This window comes from Lithobates pipiens, unplaced genomic scaffold (genome assembly GCF_037356315.1).
Source record: "Lithobates pipiens isolate NorthernLeopardFrog02 unplaced genomic scaffold, aLitPip1_a1.2 Scaffold_25, whole genome shotgun sequence".
NCBI lineage: Eukaryota > Metazoa > Chordata > Amphibia > Anura > Ranidae > Lithobates > Lithobates pipiens.
In genome coordinates, this window is record NW_027507787.1 from 184,782,411 (window position 1) to 184,799,112 (window position 16,702).

Here is a 16,702-nt window from a genome sequence, read left to right on the forward strand (position 1 = left end):
GCGAGAAATGTAATAAGAAAAGAAAATTTACGGAGATAAAAGAAAATTTACGGAGAGAGAAGAAGATTCCCGGCCAAGAAAATTCTTTTCTGTAACAAAATGAGGTGAAATTGAAGGCTTGGTCGGCCGAATTTCGAAAATCAATGGTGGCATCATCGGATCACAAAAAAAAACGAATTTTCGGATTTTGAAAAGAAAATTCATTCGAAATTCGACCGTGTATGGCCTGCATTAGCAGGGGTCTAGTGCATCCCTGTTCTCTATTTCAGGGATGAATCACGCCTGAATTTTTGTCTGAATACAGACCTGAAACGGAGACAAAGATGCATAGGACCCCTAGTACATCTAACATTCACCTCCTCCTCCCAGATATATATATATATATATTCAGTGACACTTTTCATCTTTGTACTAATCGGTAACAATATAAGTGAGATTATAACCTGAATGTTTTATTCTTTTCACCTATGTAACCTTAAACCCATAGTAGGAAATGTTTGATTTGTGGTGCATGGAAACTAACTTATTTCAAAATAATTGTCTTTGTTTTCATGTGTTTTTTTTGCTTGTTTTGTATTTTGTATGATGTACCCAACTGCTGTTCTAATCTCCTTTAAAAAGCCCTGCCAGTAATACATTCATTAAAACAAACACACTACATTTGACTAACTCATTTACCTGCAGAAGCATGACACAACCACCAAAGAACACATCCCATGCAGACAAAACTCACTTTGTGGAAAAAACAGAACCAAATGATAAAGAGGATTTCTTTTTAGAAGACACAACAAGAAACATATTCCTTGGAAACAAAGTCGGACTTCACACTTTGTGGAAGCAACCCTTGACTCAACTGCATTTTCATAGAAAAAACTGAGATATTGAAAACTCTGATCACCATGGATCGCTTTAAGATGATATTTCAGTACTTCCAGTCCAACTCAGAATCAGTCATGAATGGAATTTGTGGGATCCTAGCACTGGCAAGTGTGAAAATATACAACTCCCTAGATTTTAACTGCCCATGTCTTCCCAGATATAACATGATGTATGGCATGGGGATTATGTTTGTGCCTCCAATTGCTCTCTTCCTGTGCGGCCTTATTGTGAACAGGCAATCGGTAATAATGATTGAAGAATGGCGCAGACCTCCTGGAAACCGGAAAAACGACTTAGCGATTGTAAAGTAAGTGCTGCACATGAAATTGATCTCATAGCTTATGACCAAATTTGTATACAGCAAGCCATAGATATTATACAGTGGTTGGATTTGTATGTCTGATCCAAATAGTGTGCAATTATTTTCTGCTGACAGGTTGGAGTATAGAAATGTATATCTATGAGCAAAGCTTTTCTTTAAACTATTATAATAATAACAGCAACGAGTATTCTCTGTAAAGACAAATAAAAAGTGTGCACGAATCAAAAGGTTAATCAAAGCTGTTCTGATGTTCTGTATGGAATTGTAGAATTCAAAATCATTTATCACAAACAAATTATTTGTCTGTGTGCACCCATCATAAGGGTACATTCATATCAGCCCTGTCTGCTGTGGTACAGTAAACACACGCACGTTGGTTTGTGCATTACAATGTGGTGCATTAGGGCTATATATTCATTTGAATGACCACTGCACCACAATGAACAACAAATCATGCACACAGCATTTTTGGCAGTGCATTGGAAAGCACAAGCGTTGCCATGTAATGTTTCATATTGTGCTGTGCAGCAGTGCAAGGGCACCAAGAAGGTGCGTTGGGGTGCCATTCAGAATGAATGATACTACTTTACACTAACACAAATAAAAGGTGCTACTGCGTGTTGCTGCATCTAGGTGCCATGATCAGACCCTAAGAGACACTTTAACCACTTTCAGACCGGACCATTTTGCTGGCTTAAGACCAGACCACTTTTTGCAATTCGGCACTGCATCGCTTTGAGGCTGGGTTCACATTGCGAATCCGCTGCGGGTTCCCGCATCGCATGCCTCCCAGCGGCAGTTCACACTGCCCTATGCGAACTTCTGGGAGTGTCAGTGAAAAGTTAATGACACCCCCACATCAGTTTGCATATCGCAGTGCGATCTGCAAACTCGGACAGGAATTGGATCGCATGGCGTGAACCCCCATGCGATCCGATTCTGCTGCGGACCGAAAAAAGGGTCCTGTGAGAGTTTTGGCTGGATGCGATGTGAATTCAGCCATACTATCTGTATGGCTGAACTCGCATCGCACAGAGATCGGATGTGATTTGCACTGCAGTGCGGTGCGAATCACATCCGATCTCATAAACCGCTGCAGTGTGAACCCAGCCTAACTGACAATTGCGCGGTCGGGCGACCTGGCTCCCAAACAAAATTGACATCCTTTTTTTCCCACAAATAGAGCTTTCTTTTGGTGGTATTTGATCACCTCTGTGTTTTTTATTTTTTGCGCTATAAACAAAAATAGAGCGACAAATTTGAAAAAAAGCATTATTTTTTACTTTTTGTTTATAATAAATATCACCCAAAAATATATAAAAAACATTTTATATATTATTATTATATATAATCGCAATAAGCGATTATTGATTGGTTTGCGCGAAAGTTATAGCGTTTACGAAATAGGGGATAGTTTTATAGCATTTTTATTAATAATTTTTTTTACTAGTAATGGTGGCGATCAGCGATTTTTATTGTGACTGCGACCTTATGGCGGACACATCGGACATTTTTGACACATTTTTGGGACCATTGTCATTTATACAGCAAACAGTGCTATACAAATGCATTGATTCCTGTGTAAATGACAATGGCAGTGAAGGGGTTAACCAGGGGGTGGCAGTGTACCTAGGGGCGTGTTACTAACTGTGGGAGGCTGGGCTTTGTGTTAGTGAACACTGATCGCTGCTCCAATCACATGGAGCAGAGATCATCGTCACTTATTGCTAGGCAGAACAGGGAGATGCTGTTTACAACGGCATTCTCTCCATTCAGCCGCCCCGTGAGACGATCGCGGGTATCCCCATGCGATGGCAGGGCGGCATATTAAAATGGACATACCTGTACGACAATATGCCTGCCCGTGCCATTCTGCCGACGTACATTGGCGTGCGTGGGTCAGGAAGTGGTTAATTGTATCGAAATAGCTATAAACTAAAACAAAAGTATAGTCTAATTGAATAAACTAAAATAATGGTACTGTATGTGACAGTATCCATAGATTCCTAAGATTCATCAGAGCAGTAATGAAGGGCGATATATATATGTGTTCCTCTGCAGCATAACGGCCATATTTTGCTTTGAGCAAGACTGGGTAACAGGTCCTGCAAAGCTTGAAGTCATATGCTACAAGCGTTCTTTAGAGAAAATAAAAGAGCCATAAGACCTGAGAGCTGCCCTGAGAACAATGCTACATTTCTCCAAACTTGTACTGAAAAATGTTCTGTTAATCTAACTGAACGCTGAAGTATTGCATATTGATTTATACAGTAAGACAACTACAACCACAAATCATTTTTGCACTTTATAGATATTCTTAATGTGTTACTAAACCCAGAACCTTGCATTCACTACATCTGGTCTCCCACAGCACACAGAACATGGAAATGCAATTATTTTATTAAATATAAAACTGCTAAATACCTTTTCTCATCAGAAGTATATAGCAGTCCTGTGATTTCTATCAGTGTCTGGCCCAGCATTGGTTAAAGCTTGTAGGATGGGTTTTCATTCTCCCCTGATTGTCCTATGAGGCTGCATGGCCCCTGACCTTGTACTGGATTGGCCCTGTACTGATCACATACACTCTCCCAAAAATAAACTCTCTAGCAATACACACCAAACTGAGCATGTGTCGAGTGCCCCCAAGGCTCTGTACTATTAAGAGAGGAATTGGGGACTGTGGAAGAAGGGGTGGATCAGAGAAGACAGGATCAAACAGCCTTTTTCCCACAATGAGGATTAACCCCTTAGATTCCACAGTGAGTATAGCAAGCATGCTTTACTGCATATACAAACTGATTTTAGTGTTGTGGGTTTAGTAACACTTTAAATAAAACTGTATTTTTCCATTTTAAACTCAGTACAGATAAGACTGTAGAGTGTATAGAACAGTATTACATTTCTGACAGGATTAACGGTTTGTTTTTTTTGCACTTTGAACAGATATAACACATTTTAACCACTTCAATGCTGGGCACTTAAACACCTTCCTGCCCAGACTAATTTTGAGCTTTCAGCACTGTCGCACTTTGAATGACAATTACGCGGTCATGCTACACTGTACCCAAAATAGAGCTTTCTTTTGGTGGTATTTGATCACCTCTACGGTTTTTATTTTTTGCTAAACAAATAAAAAAAGACCGAAAATTTTGAAAAAAAATATGTTTTTTTTGTTTCAGTTTCAAAACTTTGTAAATAAGTAAGTTTTCTCCTTCCCTGATGGGCACTGATGGGGTTGCACTGACGGGCACTGATAAGGTGGCACTGATGGGCACTGATGAGGTGGCACCAATGAAGGGGCACTGATGAGGTGGCATTGATGGGCACTTATATGTGGCACTGATAGGCGGCACTGATGGGTACTGATAGGTGGCCCTGATGGGCGACACGGATGGACACTGATAGGTGGCACAAATTGGCACTGATAGCCGGCACGGATTGGCATGGATACGCAGCATGAATGGGCATGGATTGGCGGCACAGATGGGCATGGATAGGCGGCACAGATGGGCATGGATGGGCACTGATAGGCGGCATGGATGGGCACTGATAGGTGGCATGGATGGGCACTGATAGGTGGCACGGATGGGCACTGATAGGCGGCATTGTATTGTATTGTTTTGTACTGATGGATGCCAATCAGTGCCAAACAATAATGCATGCCAATCAGTGATGCCCATTGTGGGGACTGATTGGCATCCATTGTGGGCACTGAATGGCATCCATTGTGGGCACTGACTGGTATCCCTGGTGGTCTAGGGTGGCATACCTGGTGCTGCGCATCCCTGGTGGTCTGGTGGCATCCCTGGTGGTCCAGAGTGGGCATCCTTGGGGGGCTGCGCTGATAATCGATCAGCACAGACCCCCCTGTCAGAGGAGCATCCGATTGTCTCTCCTCTACTCGCGTCTGACAGATGCGAGTGAGGAAAAGCCGATCAACGGCTCTTCCTATTTACACTGTGATCAGCTGTGATTGGACATGGCTGATCACGTAGTAAAGAGTTTCCGTCGGAGACTCTTTACGGAGATCGTAGTTGCGGGGGGTCAGACCGACACACCCCGGGGGCGCGCAGCGGCTCAAAATCTTAAGGACGTCATATGACGCTCAGTCAGGATTTTGAAACCACTTTGAAGCCGTCATTCGCCTATTGGGCGGGAGGCAAGTGGTTAAGAAAAGTTAATTGATAGGATAAACATTGTTAGGGTTTACATACACTTTAGGCTAGTTTTCATTGCCATTGATAATTGCACATTGCTACCATCAGTCATCTGCTAAGGTTATAAAAACAGGTATCTCATAAACAGGACGTAAACAAGACCTATAAAATAGGACATATGTAGCAAATATTGTCCTCCAAAGCATGGAAGATCTAGCACAAGAAAGGCATTTTCACAGTCAGATCATACTACCAGATATCTAAGTTTAGCTTTCTCTTCAGAGTGAGTTTGAAGTATAAAACCATTTTTACATTTTTGGATAGAGTAGGTACACACTAGAACAAGATTTTCCATAAGATCAGATAAGGAAAATAAGATATTTTACTAACTAATTTTCTAAAGACAAAATGTTTATGCTTTTATATTTCTCATAGGTATATGTGCACCTCTGTGCTCATACGAGCTATGGTAGCTCCGGTGGTGTGGATTTTGACTACGCTGTTGGATGGAAATTGTTTTGTCTGTGCATTTAGTGGCTCAGTAGACCCTGACAAATTTCCAGGCTTTGCTAACAGTTCTTCACCAGAATTACAGCACCTACTGTACAAGGTGCCCTGTAAGGAAGACGTCCTAATCAGGAACAACACTTCAAGGAAAGCAGTATCAAGATATTTAAAATGCTGGTCACAGGCAAGTTATACAACTGTCTCTGTTCTGTTATTTTTATCAGTAAATATGTCACACATTGCAAGTCTTTGGGTTTTTAAAGTGATTGTAAAGGATTTTCTTTTTTTTAAAACAAACATCTGTATGCTGTTGTGGAAAATTTTAGATGTATTTATTATATGTATTGTCATAAAAGTCCTCCTGTGTTCATTCTCCCCCAGCCCGCTCTAAAAGAGCTGACTGGGACAGACTGACGCTGGTTGAGATCTGTTAATTAGTGGATAACTTCTTGGGATTGGAAAAAGGTGTTTGCGGAGTGGGGGTATGTCCGCCAGCAAAAGGGCCCCTGTACACTGTACAGACAGGGCCGTTTTTAAGGCAGGGCAAAAGGGGCAGCTGCCCTGGGCCCTGTCATTGTTGTGGGGCCCAAAGCAGCTGCCTCATACTTGCCAACTATCCCAGTTTAAATTTCCTTGTCTCTTGCTGTGTCCCGATATCTCAGTGTGAAGTGCTGCTACTAATGCTCTGGCCTATTGTTGTGTACAGATGACTCACCTGCAGACCCACATAGATATGTAAATAAAGGCGGCATCCATATGTATAGCGTGACCCCTGGAGTGAGGAGATGATGTGCTGTAACCTCTAGCAATGAATCAGTGAGCAGTATTACTGTACAGTAATCTCATCACGCAGAAATCATGTGCTGTAACCTCTAGCAACGAATCAGTGAGCTGTAATGTGTGCTGTAACCTCTAGCAACCAGTCAGTGAGCAGTAATGATACACTGTAACCTCTGGCAACCAATAGCAATAGCTGCCTGATCTGATTCAATAAACTGATTTTGAGTCTAGCTGCTATTGTATGTCTGGGGCATGTGGAGAGCAAAACTGCATGTATGGGGGGGGGGCAAGAAAAGTTTTGCCCAGGGTCCAATCAATATTAAATTAAATTAAAAATTAAAATATTAAAGATGTCTGGGGGCATATGCTTGCTCTGCAAGGATTGGTTGTAGGCGGATGTGTGCACATTGTCTCTGTTGTGTCTGATCACCACATGGAGATAGGCATTGCACATCTGTGGATAACCTTCCATCAACAAGGAGGTGTAGAATAATCCAGGTATACATTGTTCTCTGGAACAATGTTTATTAAGGATTTCTATCAACGGAATTATAGTCATCGTTCATTGGTTTTGTATGGTTTCCATCATTGAATGCATTTAGTCAGTTTGCGTCACTGACTATTTGAATGTATACATGTCTGTGGTTGGTACTTTCTTCTGAATTGTATTGCATTGTATTGTCCTTATATGGGCATTCACATCCTGTGTTACTGCTGTGAGGTCACAAAGTTTGAGGGAAGTGTTCAGCTGTTGGAGGCAAACCCTCCAGGGCGTGGCTTCCAGTGGAAAGGTAAATAAAAGATTGGTCGAGGTGAGAGAGGGGACACACATGCTGACCGTTTGGAGAATGTAAGAATGATGGTGATGTCTCTTTAATGGGGAACAAGAGGGGCATGGATGAGGATGTAGGAATGCGAGTCATGTCTGTTCATTGGGATGAATGGGTTGGAAGGTAAGCTAAAGTATTATATCATTAAGATGGAAATGTGTGCTTATATGAGCACAGCAGCAGATGTGGCTGTGTGCATAGCATACAGCCAGATTGCTATTACAATACTTACCTGCTTTGGGTAATGAAATTGCAGAGCGGCCTGACCCTCCTCTTCTCAGGATGCTCATGGCTGCCTTTTTTCTGTCCAGTGCTTCCATGGGTGAACTTGTGAGTACTCTCTCATGAGCTCCCGCTGCTGCGTCCATTGACACAGAGAGCGAGACTTGGCTCCACTGACTCATCACTGGCTTTGATTGACAGCAGTGGGAGCCAGCAAAGCCAGTGAGACAAAGAAGTGAGGGGAGAGAAGAGCTGCAGATGAGAACAGTGCTGGACTGAATGAGGGCTCAGGTAAGTAAAAGGGGGGCTGAGGGGCCAAAACCAACGCCTAAACATGTTTTATCTTAATGCAAGGAATGCATTAAAGTGATTGTAAAGTCTTGTTTTTTTAAGTTAAAAACAACAAAATTGTATACTTACTTGATCTGTGCAGTGGATTTGTACAGAGCAGCCTGGATCCTCCATTCTTAGGTCCCTCTTCGGTGCTCATGGCCCATCCCTTCTATTGAGCACTCCCACAGTAAGCAGCTTGCTATGGGGGCACCTGAGCCTAGTCACAGCTCCTTGTGTGCATTCAGATACAGACCCGTGTCCCGGGCCCCGTCCCCCTTTATCTCCTGATATGCTGACTGGCTTTGATTGACAGCAACGGGAGCCAATGGCGCTTGTGTGTCAGCCAATGAGGAGGGGAGTCCCGGGCAGCCAAGACACTCCTACAACATCGCTGGATCTAGATGGACCTCAAGTAAGTATTAGAGGGGCCGAGGGGGGCTGCTGCACACAGAAGGCTTGTTATCTTAATGCATAGAATGCATTAAGAGAAAAAAAACATTCTGCCTTTATAATCACTTTAAAGTAAAAATGTTTAGGCTTTAGAATCACTTTAAGTGGTTTGTTTTCCATGATATAGGTTTGTTTTGATTGCACTAAATGATATTGCTTAGTGTCATCCCTGGGCTGCAAATGCATAACATTAATAAGCAATTCAGTTTGAAACACTACATTTAGGAGTTGGTATATTCCAGTGCTGGTGAATAAAGCCAGCTTTACATGGCTCAGAATTATGAATTTCCCGCTACCTTGTCAGCACTGGTACACACTATTCGGGTTTTTTTCCGTTGAAGCCCATAGGTTGAGTGAAAAAACTGTAAGTTCTAGTCAGAGCCACTGTACTAACCATGCAAGGTTAGTTCAGTGATCTCCCCTGCTGAGCTGTTGTATTCTGACAGGGGGAAGGCCCCCCCTGCCAAAACACTCCGATCAGCCCTCTCTGCCTTTGGCTGAGAGTGCTGATCAGGAGTTGGTAGGTGGGTTTCAAGCATGCACGTCCGACATACACACGGGCTGATGAATGTCGAACACTTTTTTTTTAAACGGTCATTGTCTCCTGACATTCGGTCTTTACAGGAATTGGCAGAAATTCAAACTATGGGTAGTCCAGCCAATTTTACCAGGCTCCACCATTTTAAATTCAGAAAAAGAAAAGTACTGTATTTATCACTATATAACATGCACCGGCATATAACATACATCAATTTAAGAGGGAAGTTTCAGGTTTCAGGTTTTTTTAAATAAACCACTTTGAAGCAAAATAATGGTCAGTGAAAATCAATGCGGCCTGATTAGTGCCCATCTGCAGCCTCAATGCAGCCTGATCTGTGCCCATCTGGAGTTTCAGTGCAACCTGTTCTGTGCCCATCTGCAGCCTGTTCTGTGCCCATCTGCAGCCTGATCTGCACCCATTTCCCCCATCAATGCAGCTCACCATCTCTCATATGAAATCACCAATCCGTCATCTGTTTCCTCGGCTCTCAGTCGGCAGTCATACATACACAGTCCCGTCTCCGCCATCGGCATTGGACCGGCTCCTGTGATAGACAGAACATGACAGAATGCTGGTGGCGGAGGCAGGACTGTGTGTGTGACGTGAGAGCCGATTGGATAGCCTAGTGGAGAGGAGATGACAGCTTGGTGATTTCCGGTGGCACTCGTCCCCCTCCTTCCCCTCCGAGGTACGCTATCTTTGTATAACACACACCCGTGATTTTCCCCCTTATATGCCAATAAATACAGTAATTGAGTAAAAGAAAAAAAAAAGCTGAATAGTGAGTGCAGCCATTCAGCTGCAGTCATTGTTTAAGTATTCTAACAGCTATGGGTGGCGGCTGTAAGAATACAATAGCAGGGCACTGAACAAGAGAAATTCTTTAGTGTGTGGCCAGCTTAAGAATTTGGTTAAGAGATCCCGGCAAAGTAGAGGCAAATATATAAACATTTGTACAAAATTCTCCAACACATTCGATGACTTGACAAATGTCATTCAAAAGTTTGCTTTTAACATTTGTTTTTGGAGTGAATAGATTTTCCTGAACAAAAACCTCATACACTGTTGCACATTCATTCATTAGAGAAAAATGTTCTTTCCTGCTCTAAAGAAATTTTCTCATCACTGCATTTGAAAAAAAGCATTGATTTGACCTTACTAACTATTCGAAAGTCAAATGATTGATCTTAAAAATAAAAATGTCAAACACAGTTCTACTAGTTTATGGCCAGCTTTAGTGTTACAAGGAAGGCTGCTGATAGGTTACAGTTGAGATTAGTGTGAGAGAGGGGCCTTTGGATAGGGCATCATATTTTTCAAAATGTATGGGCCCTGAACTCCCAACATTAAAACTGTATGCATCTTTTTTCCATTTTCTTTCTAAAGAACAAAATACCACAATGTAACTTTACAGGGTTAAAGTGGAAGGTGGAAGGTGGAAGTTTATTTTACCTTAATGCATTTTCTGCATTAAGGTAAAAAACTTTTAGTGGTAGTACACCCTGAAGCCCCCCTAAATTCTGACCTGAAACCAATCTGGATTCAGCACTTTGCACATCTACAGCAGCTCTTCTCCTCCCCCATTTTACAGGCTTGGCTAAGAGCAGTGGGAGCCATTGGAGCAGAGGGCGGGGGGACTGGACCAAGCCAGGTGGTTGTATGTCTCGTACGAGGGCCCCAATAGGAAATGGCTTGCTATGGGGGCACTTGGTAGGGGGGAGGAGTGAGGAAAGCCAGGGACCCCAGAGAAGGGGCATAAGGGCTGCTCTGTGCAAAACCATTGCACAGAGCAGGTAAGTATAACATATTTGTTATTTAAAAAAAATTCAAAACCAAAACTTTATAATCACTTTGAATTGTAAAAATGCAAAAATAATAACTCAGTAAAGGGTTAAGTTATGTGTAATTAAACATGATACCAATGTGGCTTGTAATTAGTATGTATCCAACTAGTGCTGGAGTGGAGTGAAATTGGTTTGCACTGTCACGGTCACCATTTCAGAAATTAAATAAAAAATGAAAGGAAATCAAATTGGTCGTAGGGACTGACATCTATTACCAACGCAGTAATCTTGAAGCGACAACGGGCTGTGCAAAGGGGAGCAGAAAGCAGTCAACTAGAGCCCCAGTATTTTTTTTTCTTTTGATTCAATTACTATTATATGCATAAGTATGTTAGATATTGGTATGAAAATTTCTCCTAGGAGGTCCCCATGATGGGATTTAAGACTAATTTGGATGACAGATTTAAATTTGGGTTGTCTTATTTTTCTTCTTTATAGACTTTCACTTTGAGGTCAGCTAACTGTTTTTAAATGCTTTATTGTTCCAGGCTTTAGGATGGGGCATTCTGTTAGTTCTCATTGTTCTGGCATTTCTGGCTCGCTCACTTAAGCCTTGCTTTGACCAAACTGCCTTTCTACAAACACGATACTGGAGCAACTACATTGATATCGAACAAAAGATCTTTGATGAGACTTGCTGTGAACATGCACGAGACTTTGCCCACAAATGTATCCTCCATTTCTTTCAAAGCATGCACAATGAGATGAAAATAGCCAATTTTACCAAGAAGTCAGAGGATGAAGAAGACCACATCCATGGAATTACTGACAAGGAGCAGGTTAACAAACTGTTAAAATCGTGGTACCAGAGTAAACCTCCACTTTCTCTTAACTACCCAACTCAGCGACAACATATTAAAGGGAAAGGCAATGGCTGCTGCTTGGAAGACCATAAACAGACAGATGTGTAAATACAGTTAGTACATTAGCAGTCCTAGCATGTGCACGTGCATTTGCACCACTACACCTATAATCCCAAGCCTTTATTTCATAAGGTAAAGTAGTGAGATATGCACAAAGGAGTATTCAGCAACAAGCAAAATAATCTTCCATTGTTTACTGGTGTGCCTTACCTGCTAAAATCAAATTGCTATTGTTGGTTATCTGCATGCCACAGATGTTTGAGCTCTAATATGTACAATTTGCTTTAACTAGGCATGTAATAATACAATAATAAATACAGGATAAAAAAAGATAAATTCAGAGCTGGCAGACCCTACTTTGCAAGCACTGGAATTCGCTATTTCACTATGCGCCACTATTTTTAGCATTGCTTTACCCTTGTTTTAGCTGTGTTTTTTGGCACATTTAACCCCAGCTTGTGGCCGATAAAGGGGTTAATAGCGCCCGCAAAGCACTGCTGCCGAAACGCTTTGGCGGCACTGCCCATTGATTTCAATGGACAGAGGCACGTTAGGAGCAGTGAATGCACCGCTCCTAAAGAGCCCCAAAGATGCTGTTTGCAGGACTTTTTAACGTCCTGCAAGCGCAGCGCTCCAGTGTGAAAGCACTCGGGCTTTAACACTGAAGTGACAGGAGAGGCACTTTACAGGCGCTTTGCAGGTGCAAATAAAGCAATAAAATGCCTGTAAACAGCCTCGGTGTGAAAGTAGCCATAGAGTTATCAGTGGATCCCAAGCTGATTGCTGTGGCTAGAGTAGTTCAATTACACTTGTGCATTATTTTTGGAGTGTTCAAAATAGCATGGTTGTTTTAGGTATTGGAGTTTTGGAACAAGAAATGTTGGCAAACAAATATGTATATCACAATTTGCATATTAACTACTTTGGCACATTTATAAAAGATTTGCTGGTACATTTGGCAGCACACCCATCAGGCAGCATTCACTATATTTAAAGAGGAACTCCAGACACAGACATTTTTATGACACTGCAACAAAAAAATTCCTTCTAGTAAGGTCAGATGTACTGTATAACACTGCTCTGTACTGTATAATTAATAGTCATCTTTAAGCCAGATACTAAAGTAAATGCTGCACTTCCTGCTCACTGCAGCTACAAGAGCTTTTAGACTTTTTTAGAATTTTCTCCCACCTTAACATTAGACTTGTGCACAAAGGAAAATTTTGTTTAGTTTCATTTCATTTTAATTTGTAAAATACATAATTGCATTCTGTTATATTCGTTATGTTATGTTAATTCATTTTCGGATAATTTGTTATTATTCGTAGAGTGTCGATATTCATTACACTGAATCTCGAATCATGTCAAATTAATTTGTTATATCCGCTATAATTTCTTTCGAATTAGTTGAAATTTGATATTTATGTATGTATATTGATTCGTGATAATGATTCATAGTTTGGGAAGCCATTTGTTTTATGAATCTATTAACACACAATGACAATATCTCTTCTCCTCTGCTCAAATACAATACAACACCCTTCTCACTCAGTTCTCAGGAATGCACTTTGCCAATAATCCAACATCCAGCACAAGATCAATCAGCTGATTGGACTGTAAGATTTACTTTGAGCTGACTTTTTGTTTCATTCGATCTTTAACGAATTACCGAATCATGTCAAATTCATTTGTTATATCTGCTATAATTTTTCGTATTAGTTGAAATTCGTTATTTTTTTATTCGGACATTCGGATGCATCCGAATGTCCGAAAGATGCAAAAATTGTCCGAATTTCAATTCCTTACGAAACAAATTGCACATGTCTACTTAACATCAGTTGATCCCCATTTGTCAGTACTAGGTCTACAATATGATCACTTGAGGTTGGTCTTTTTACTGTTTTATAGAAACTTCATTCAGTGCTTCTATTACATCCAGGATCCTGCTTGTAATAGCAGTTTGAGAATTCCAGTTAATTTCAGGCACATTGAAGTCACTCATAAGCAAAACCTTGCCATTTGAGTTCTCATCAATCAACAAGTTACCATAATCTTCAGTCTGTCCTGTGGGTCTGTATACTACACCAATTCTAATGGAAGTTCCCTTGCTGGTTGGAAGGCAAACCCAAAGGGTTTGACCATTTCATTTGATGTTTTGATTAATGTTAGCAATATGCTATTTTTGACACATATAGCAACTTTACCTCCCCTCTTCCCTACTCTGTCGTTCCTGTATAGTGAGTACCCTGGTATAGTTATTTGCTACTCATTTGAATCCTGAAACCATGTCTATGTAATTGCAACAAGGTCCAAGTTGTCCCTAGACATAAGATTTGTTAGCTTACAAAGCTTGTTGTCTAAACTACAAGCATTAGTGCACATGATATTACAAATACTGCTATCTACTGCTTTATTTTTACCAGCAGAAACTTTAACTGAAGTGACCACCCCATCAGCCCAGTCCTTATTAACACAAACCCTTGCATTTGTTTCAACCTACTGGGGACAGAAATGTTGGTCATCAAGTACATGTCTGCCCCCATACAGTGCCTTGCAAAAGTATTCAGCCCCCTTGGCTTTTTACCTATTTTGTTACATTACAGCCTTTAGTTCAATGTTTTTTAATCAGAATTATATGTGATGGATCAGAACACAATAGTCTAAGTTGGTGAAGTAAAATTAGAAAAATATATACATAAAACAATTTTTCAGAAATTAAAACTGATAACTGGCATGTATGTATGTATTCACCCCCTTTGTTACGAAGCCCATAAAAAGCTCTGGTGCAACCAATTACCTTAAGAGTTCACATAATTTGTGAAATTATGTACACCTGTGTGCAATCTAAGTGTCATATGATCTATCATTACATATACACACATTTTTGAAAGTCCCCAGAGGCTGCAACACCTAAGCAAGAGGCACCACTAACCAAACCCTCCCATGAAGACCAAGGAACTCTCCAAACAAGTAAGCGACAATGTTGCTGAGAAATACAAGTCAGGGTTAGGTTATCTTTGATAATCCCTAGGAGCACCATCAAATCTAACATAACCAAATGGAAACAACGTGGCATAACAGCAAACCTATGGAGGAAGGTGCTCTGGTCTGAGGAGACTAAAATTGAACGTTTTGGCCATCAAAGAAAACACTATGTCTGGCGCAAACCCAACACATCACATCACCCAAAGAACACCATCCTCACAGTAAAACATGGTGTTGGCTGTGGGGAAGTTTTTCGGCAGTCAGGGCTGGGAAACTGATCAGAGTTGAGGGAAAGATGGATGGTGCTAAATACAGGGATATTCTTGAGCAAAACCCGTACCACTCTGTGTGTGATTTGAGGTTAGGACGGAGGTTCATCTTCCAACAGGACAATGACCCCAAACATACTGCTAAAGCAACACTTTAGTGCTTTAAAGAGAAACATGTAGATGTGTTGGAATGGACTAGTCAAAGCCCAAACCTCAATCCTATAGAAAATCTGTGGACAGACTTAAAGATTGCTGTTCACAAGAGCGAACCATCCAACTTGAAGGAACTGGAGAAGTTTTACAAGGAGGAACGGGCAAAAATCCCAGTGGTAAGATGTGGAAAGCTCATAGAGACTTATCCAAAGCGACTTGGAGCTGTGATAATTACAAAAGTTGGCTCTACAAAGTATTGACTTTAGGGGGGGTGAATAGTTATGCACAAAAATCATCTTCAAAGTTGTGGGCATGTTCTGTAAATTAAATGATGCAAATCCTCAAACAATCCATGTTAATTCCAGGTTGTGAGGCAACAAAACACAAAAAATGCCAAGGGGGTGAATACTTTTGCAAGGCACTGTATCTCAGTTTAAAATGCATGTCCAAAAACAACTCCTAAATACTATATGTAGCAAGGTCTCTGGCCTCCTTCCATCTAATATGAACTTCCAGGGCCAGAGATAGCTGATAGCCTTCAATATGTGGTGGGTTGTGAGGCATAGTGGGTGCAAGGTGGAAGTTATTAGGCGCCAGACACTTCTTGAATGCAAAAGAGATGTTTATTTCTCTTACAAACTTTTATAAGGGGAAAGAGGGTTAAGTCCAGGACACTCTTGACTAGTTGTAATTTCAATTAGCAAACTCTGAGACTTCAATAGGAGGACAGCAGTGCAGGGAAAGTCCTCCAGCAAGAAGCCACATCTGCATGTGCAGGAATGCTGTCTCCTATGGCAACTGTCTTTAACAGTTCCTAACACAAAGCTTAACAGTTCCTTCACTTTCACTACAACTTCTCCTTGTAGTTCTTCAGCCCACTGAGCTTCCAATCTCTCACTAAACCCTCTGATTCGCTGCCACTGAATCCCTTGAGCTCCTCCAAGGTTTGCAGTGGTATCTTCCTCAAGCGTCACCCCCGCTTCTCTGCTTCGTCCCTAGCTTGGCACTCCCGATACTTCTCAAGCTTCACCCCTGCTAGCCTGCTCGATCCCTGCTTGACACATAAGGCTTCTCTGCAAGTTTCACCTCCACTGGCAATCGTCAACATTGACATTGCACTCTTAACTAGTTTCTTTGAAAATTTCTAATATGTGCCTTTTATCTCTCCTAGCAGTTGTACCAGGCACCTAACTTCCTTTGACACTTAAAGTAGAACTGTAGGCAAACATTTTTTATTTTATATTTTAGTTAGAGTAAGGGGAGTTTATAGCCCCTGCAATGTTTATTTTTGCCATCTGTGCCTATTGGGCAAATTTCCCTTCACTTCCTGTCCCATAGTCAAAAAAGGAAGTGAGAAAAAACCCTCTGAAATGAGGGAATCCCAGGTTGTCTCCAGGGTCACCAGAACTAACATCCCCTTTAGAAAATATCCCCATTATTTCTGTTCTGGGGACAGCTTTTTTTTTCACTTTCATTGTTATTGGTAAACCTGACAAATAGAGAGGGTGAATCTTCCTAATGAGGGCGCAGACAGCAATACAAACTGACAGGGGTTCTAACCCCT

At 41.3% G+C, this 16,702-nt stretch overlaps 1 protein-coding gene across 1 annotated transcript; it reads left to right on the plus strand.

Moving 5' to 3' along the window:
* The first annotated feature begins 607 nt into the window (after positions 1–607).
* CALHM3 (calcium homeostasis modulator 3) lies at positions 608–12,942 on the plus strand. Its single transcript, XM_077453876.1, has 3 exons — positions 608–1,186; positions 5,797–6,052; positions 11,357–12,942. The coding sequence occupies exons 1-3, from the start codon at positions 900–902 to the stop codon at positions 11,777–11,779; spliced, it is 966 nt and encodes a 321-aa protein (XP_077310002.1). The 5' UTR covers positions 608–899; the 3' UTR covers positions 11,780–12,942.
* The last annotated feature ends 3,760 nt before the right edge of the window (positions 12,943–16,702 follow it).

What these genes read in the sequence shown, in the direction of transcription:
- CALHM3 (XM_077453876.1), top strand. Translation starts at nt 900, where the DNA reads ATGGATCGCTTTAAGATGATATTTCAGTACTTCCAGTCCAACTCAGAA. An exon ending in AACGACTTAGCGATTGTAAA is followed by an intron (nt 1,187 to 5,796) that starts GTAAGTGCTGCA and finishes TATTTCTCATAG; the next exon opens with GTATATGTGCACCTCTGTGC. An exon ending in ATTTAAAATGCTGGTCACAG is followed by an intron (nt 6,053 to 11,356) that starts GCAAGTTATACA and finishes TTATTGTTCCAG; the next exon opens with GCTTTAGGATGGGGCATTCT.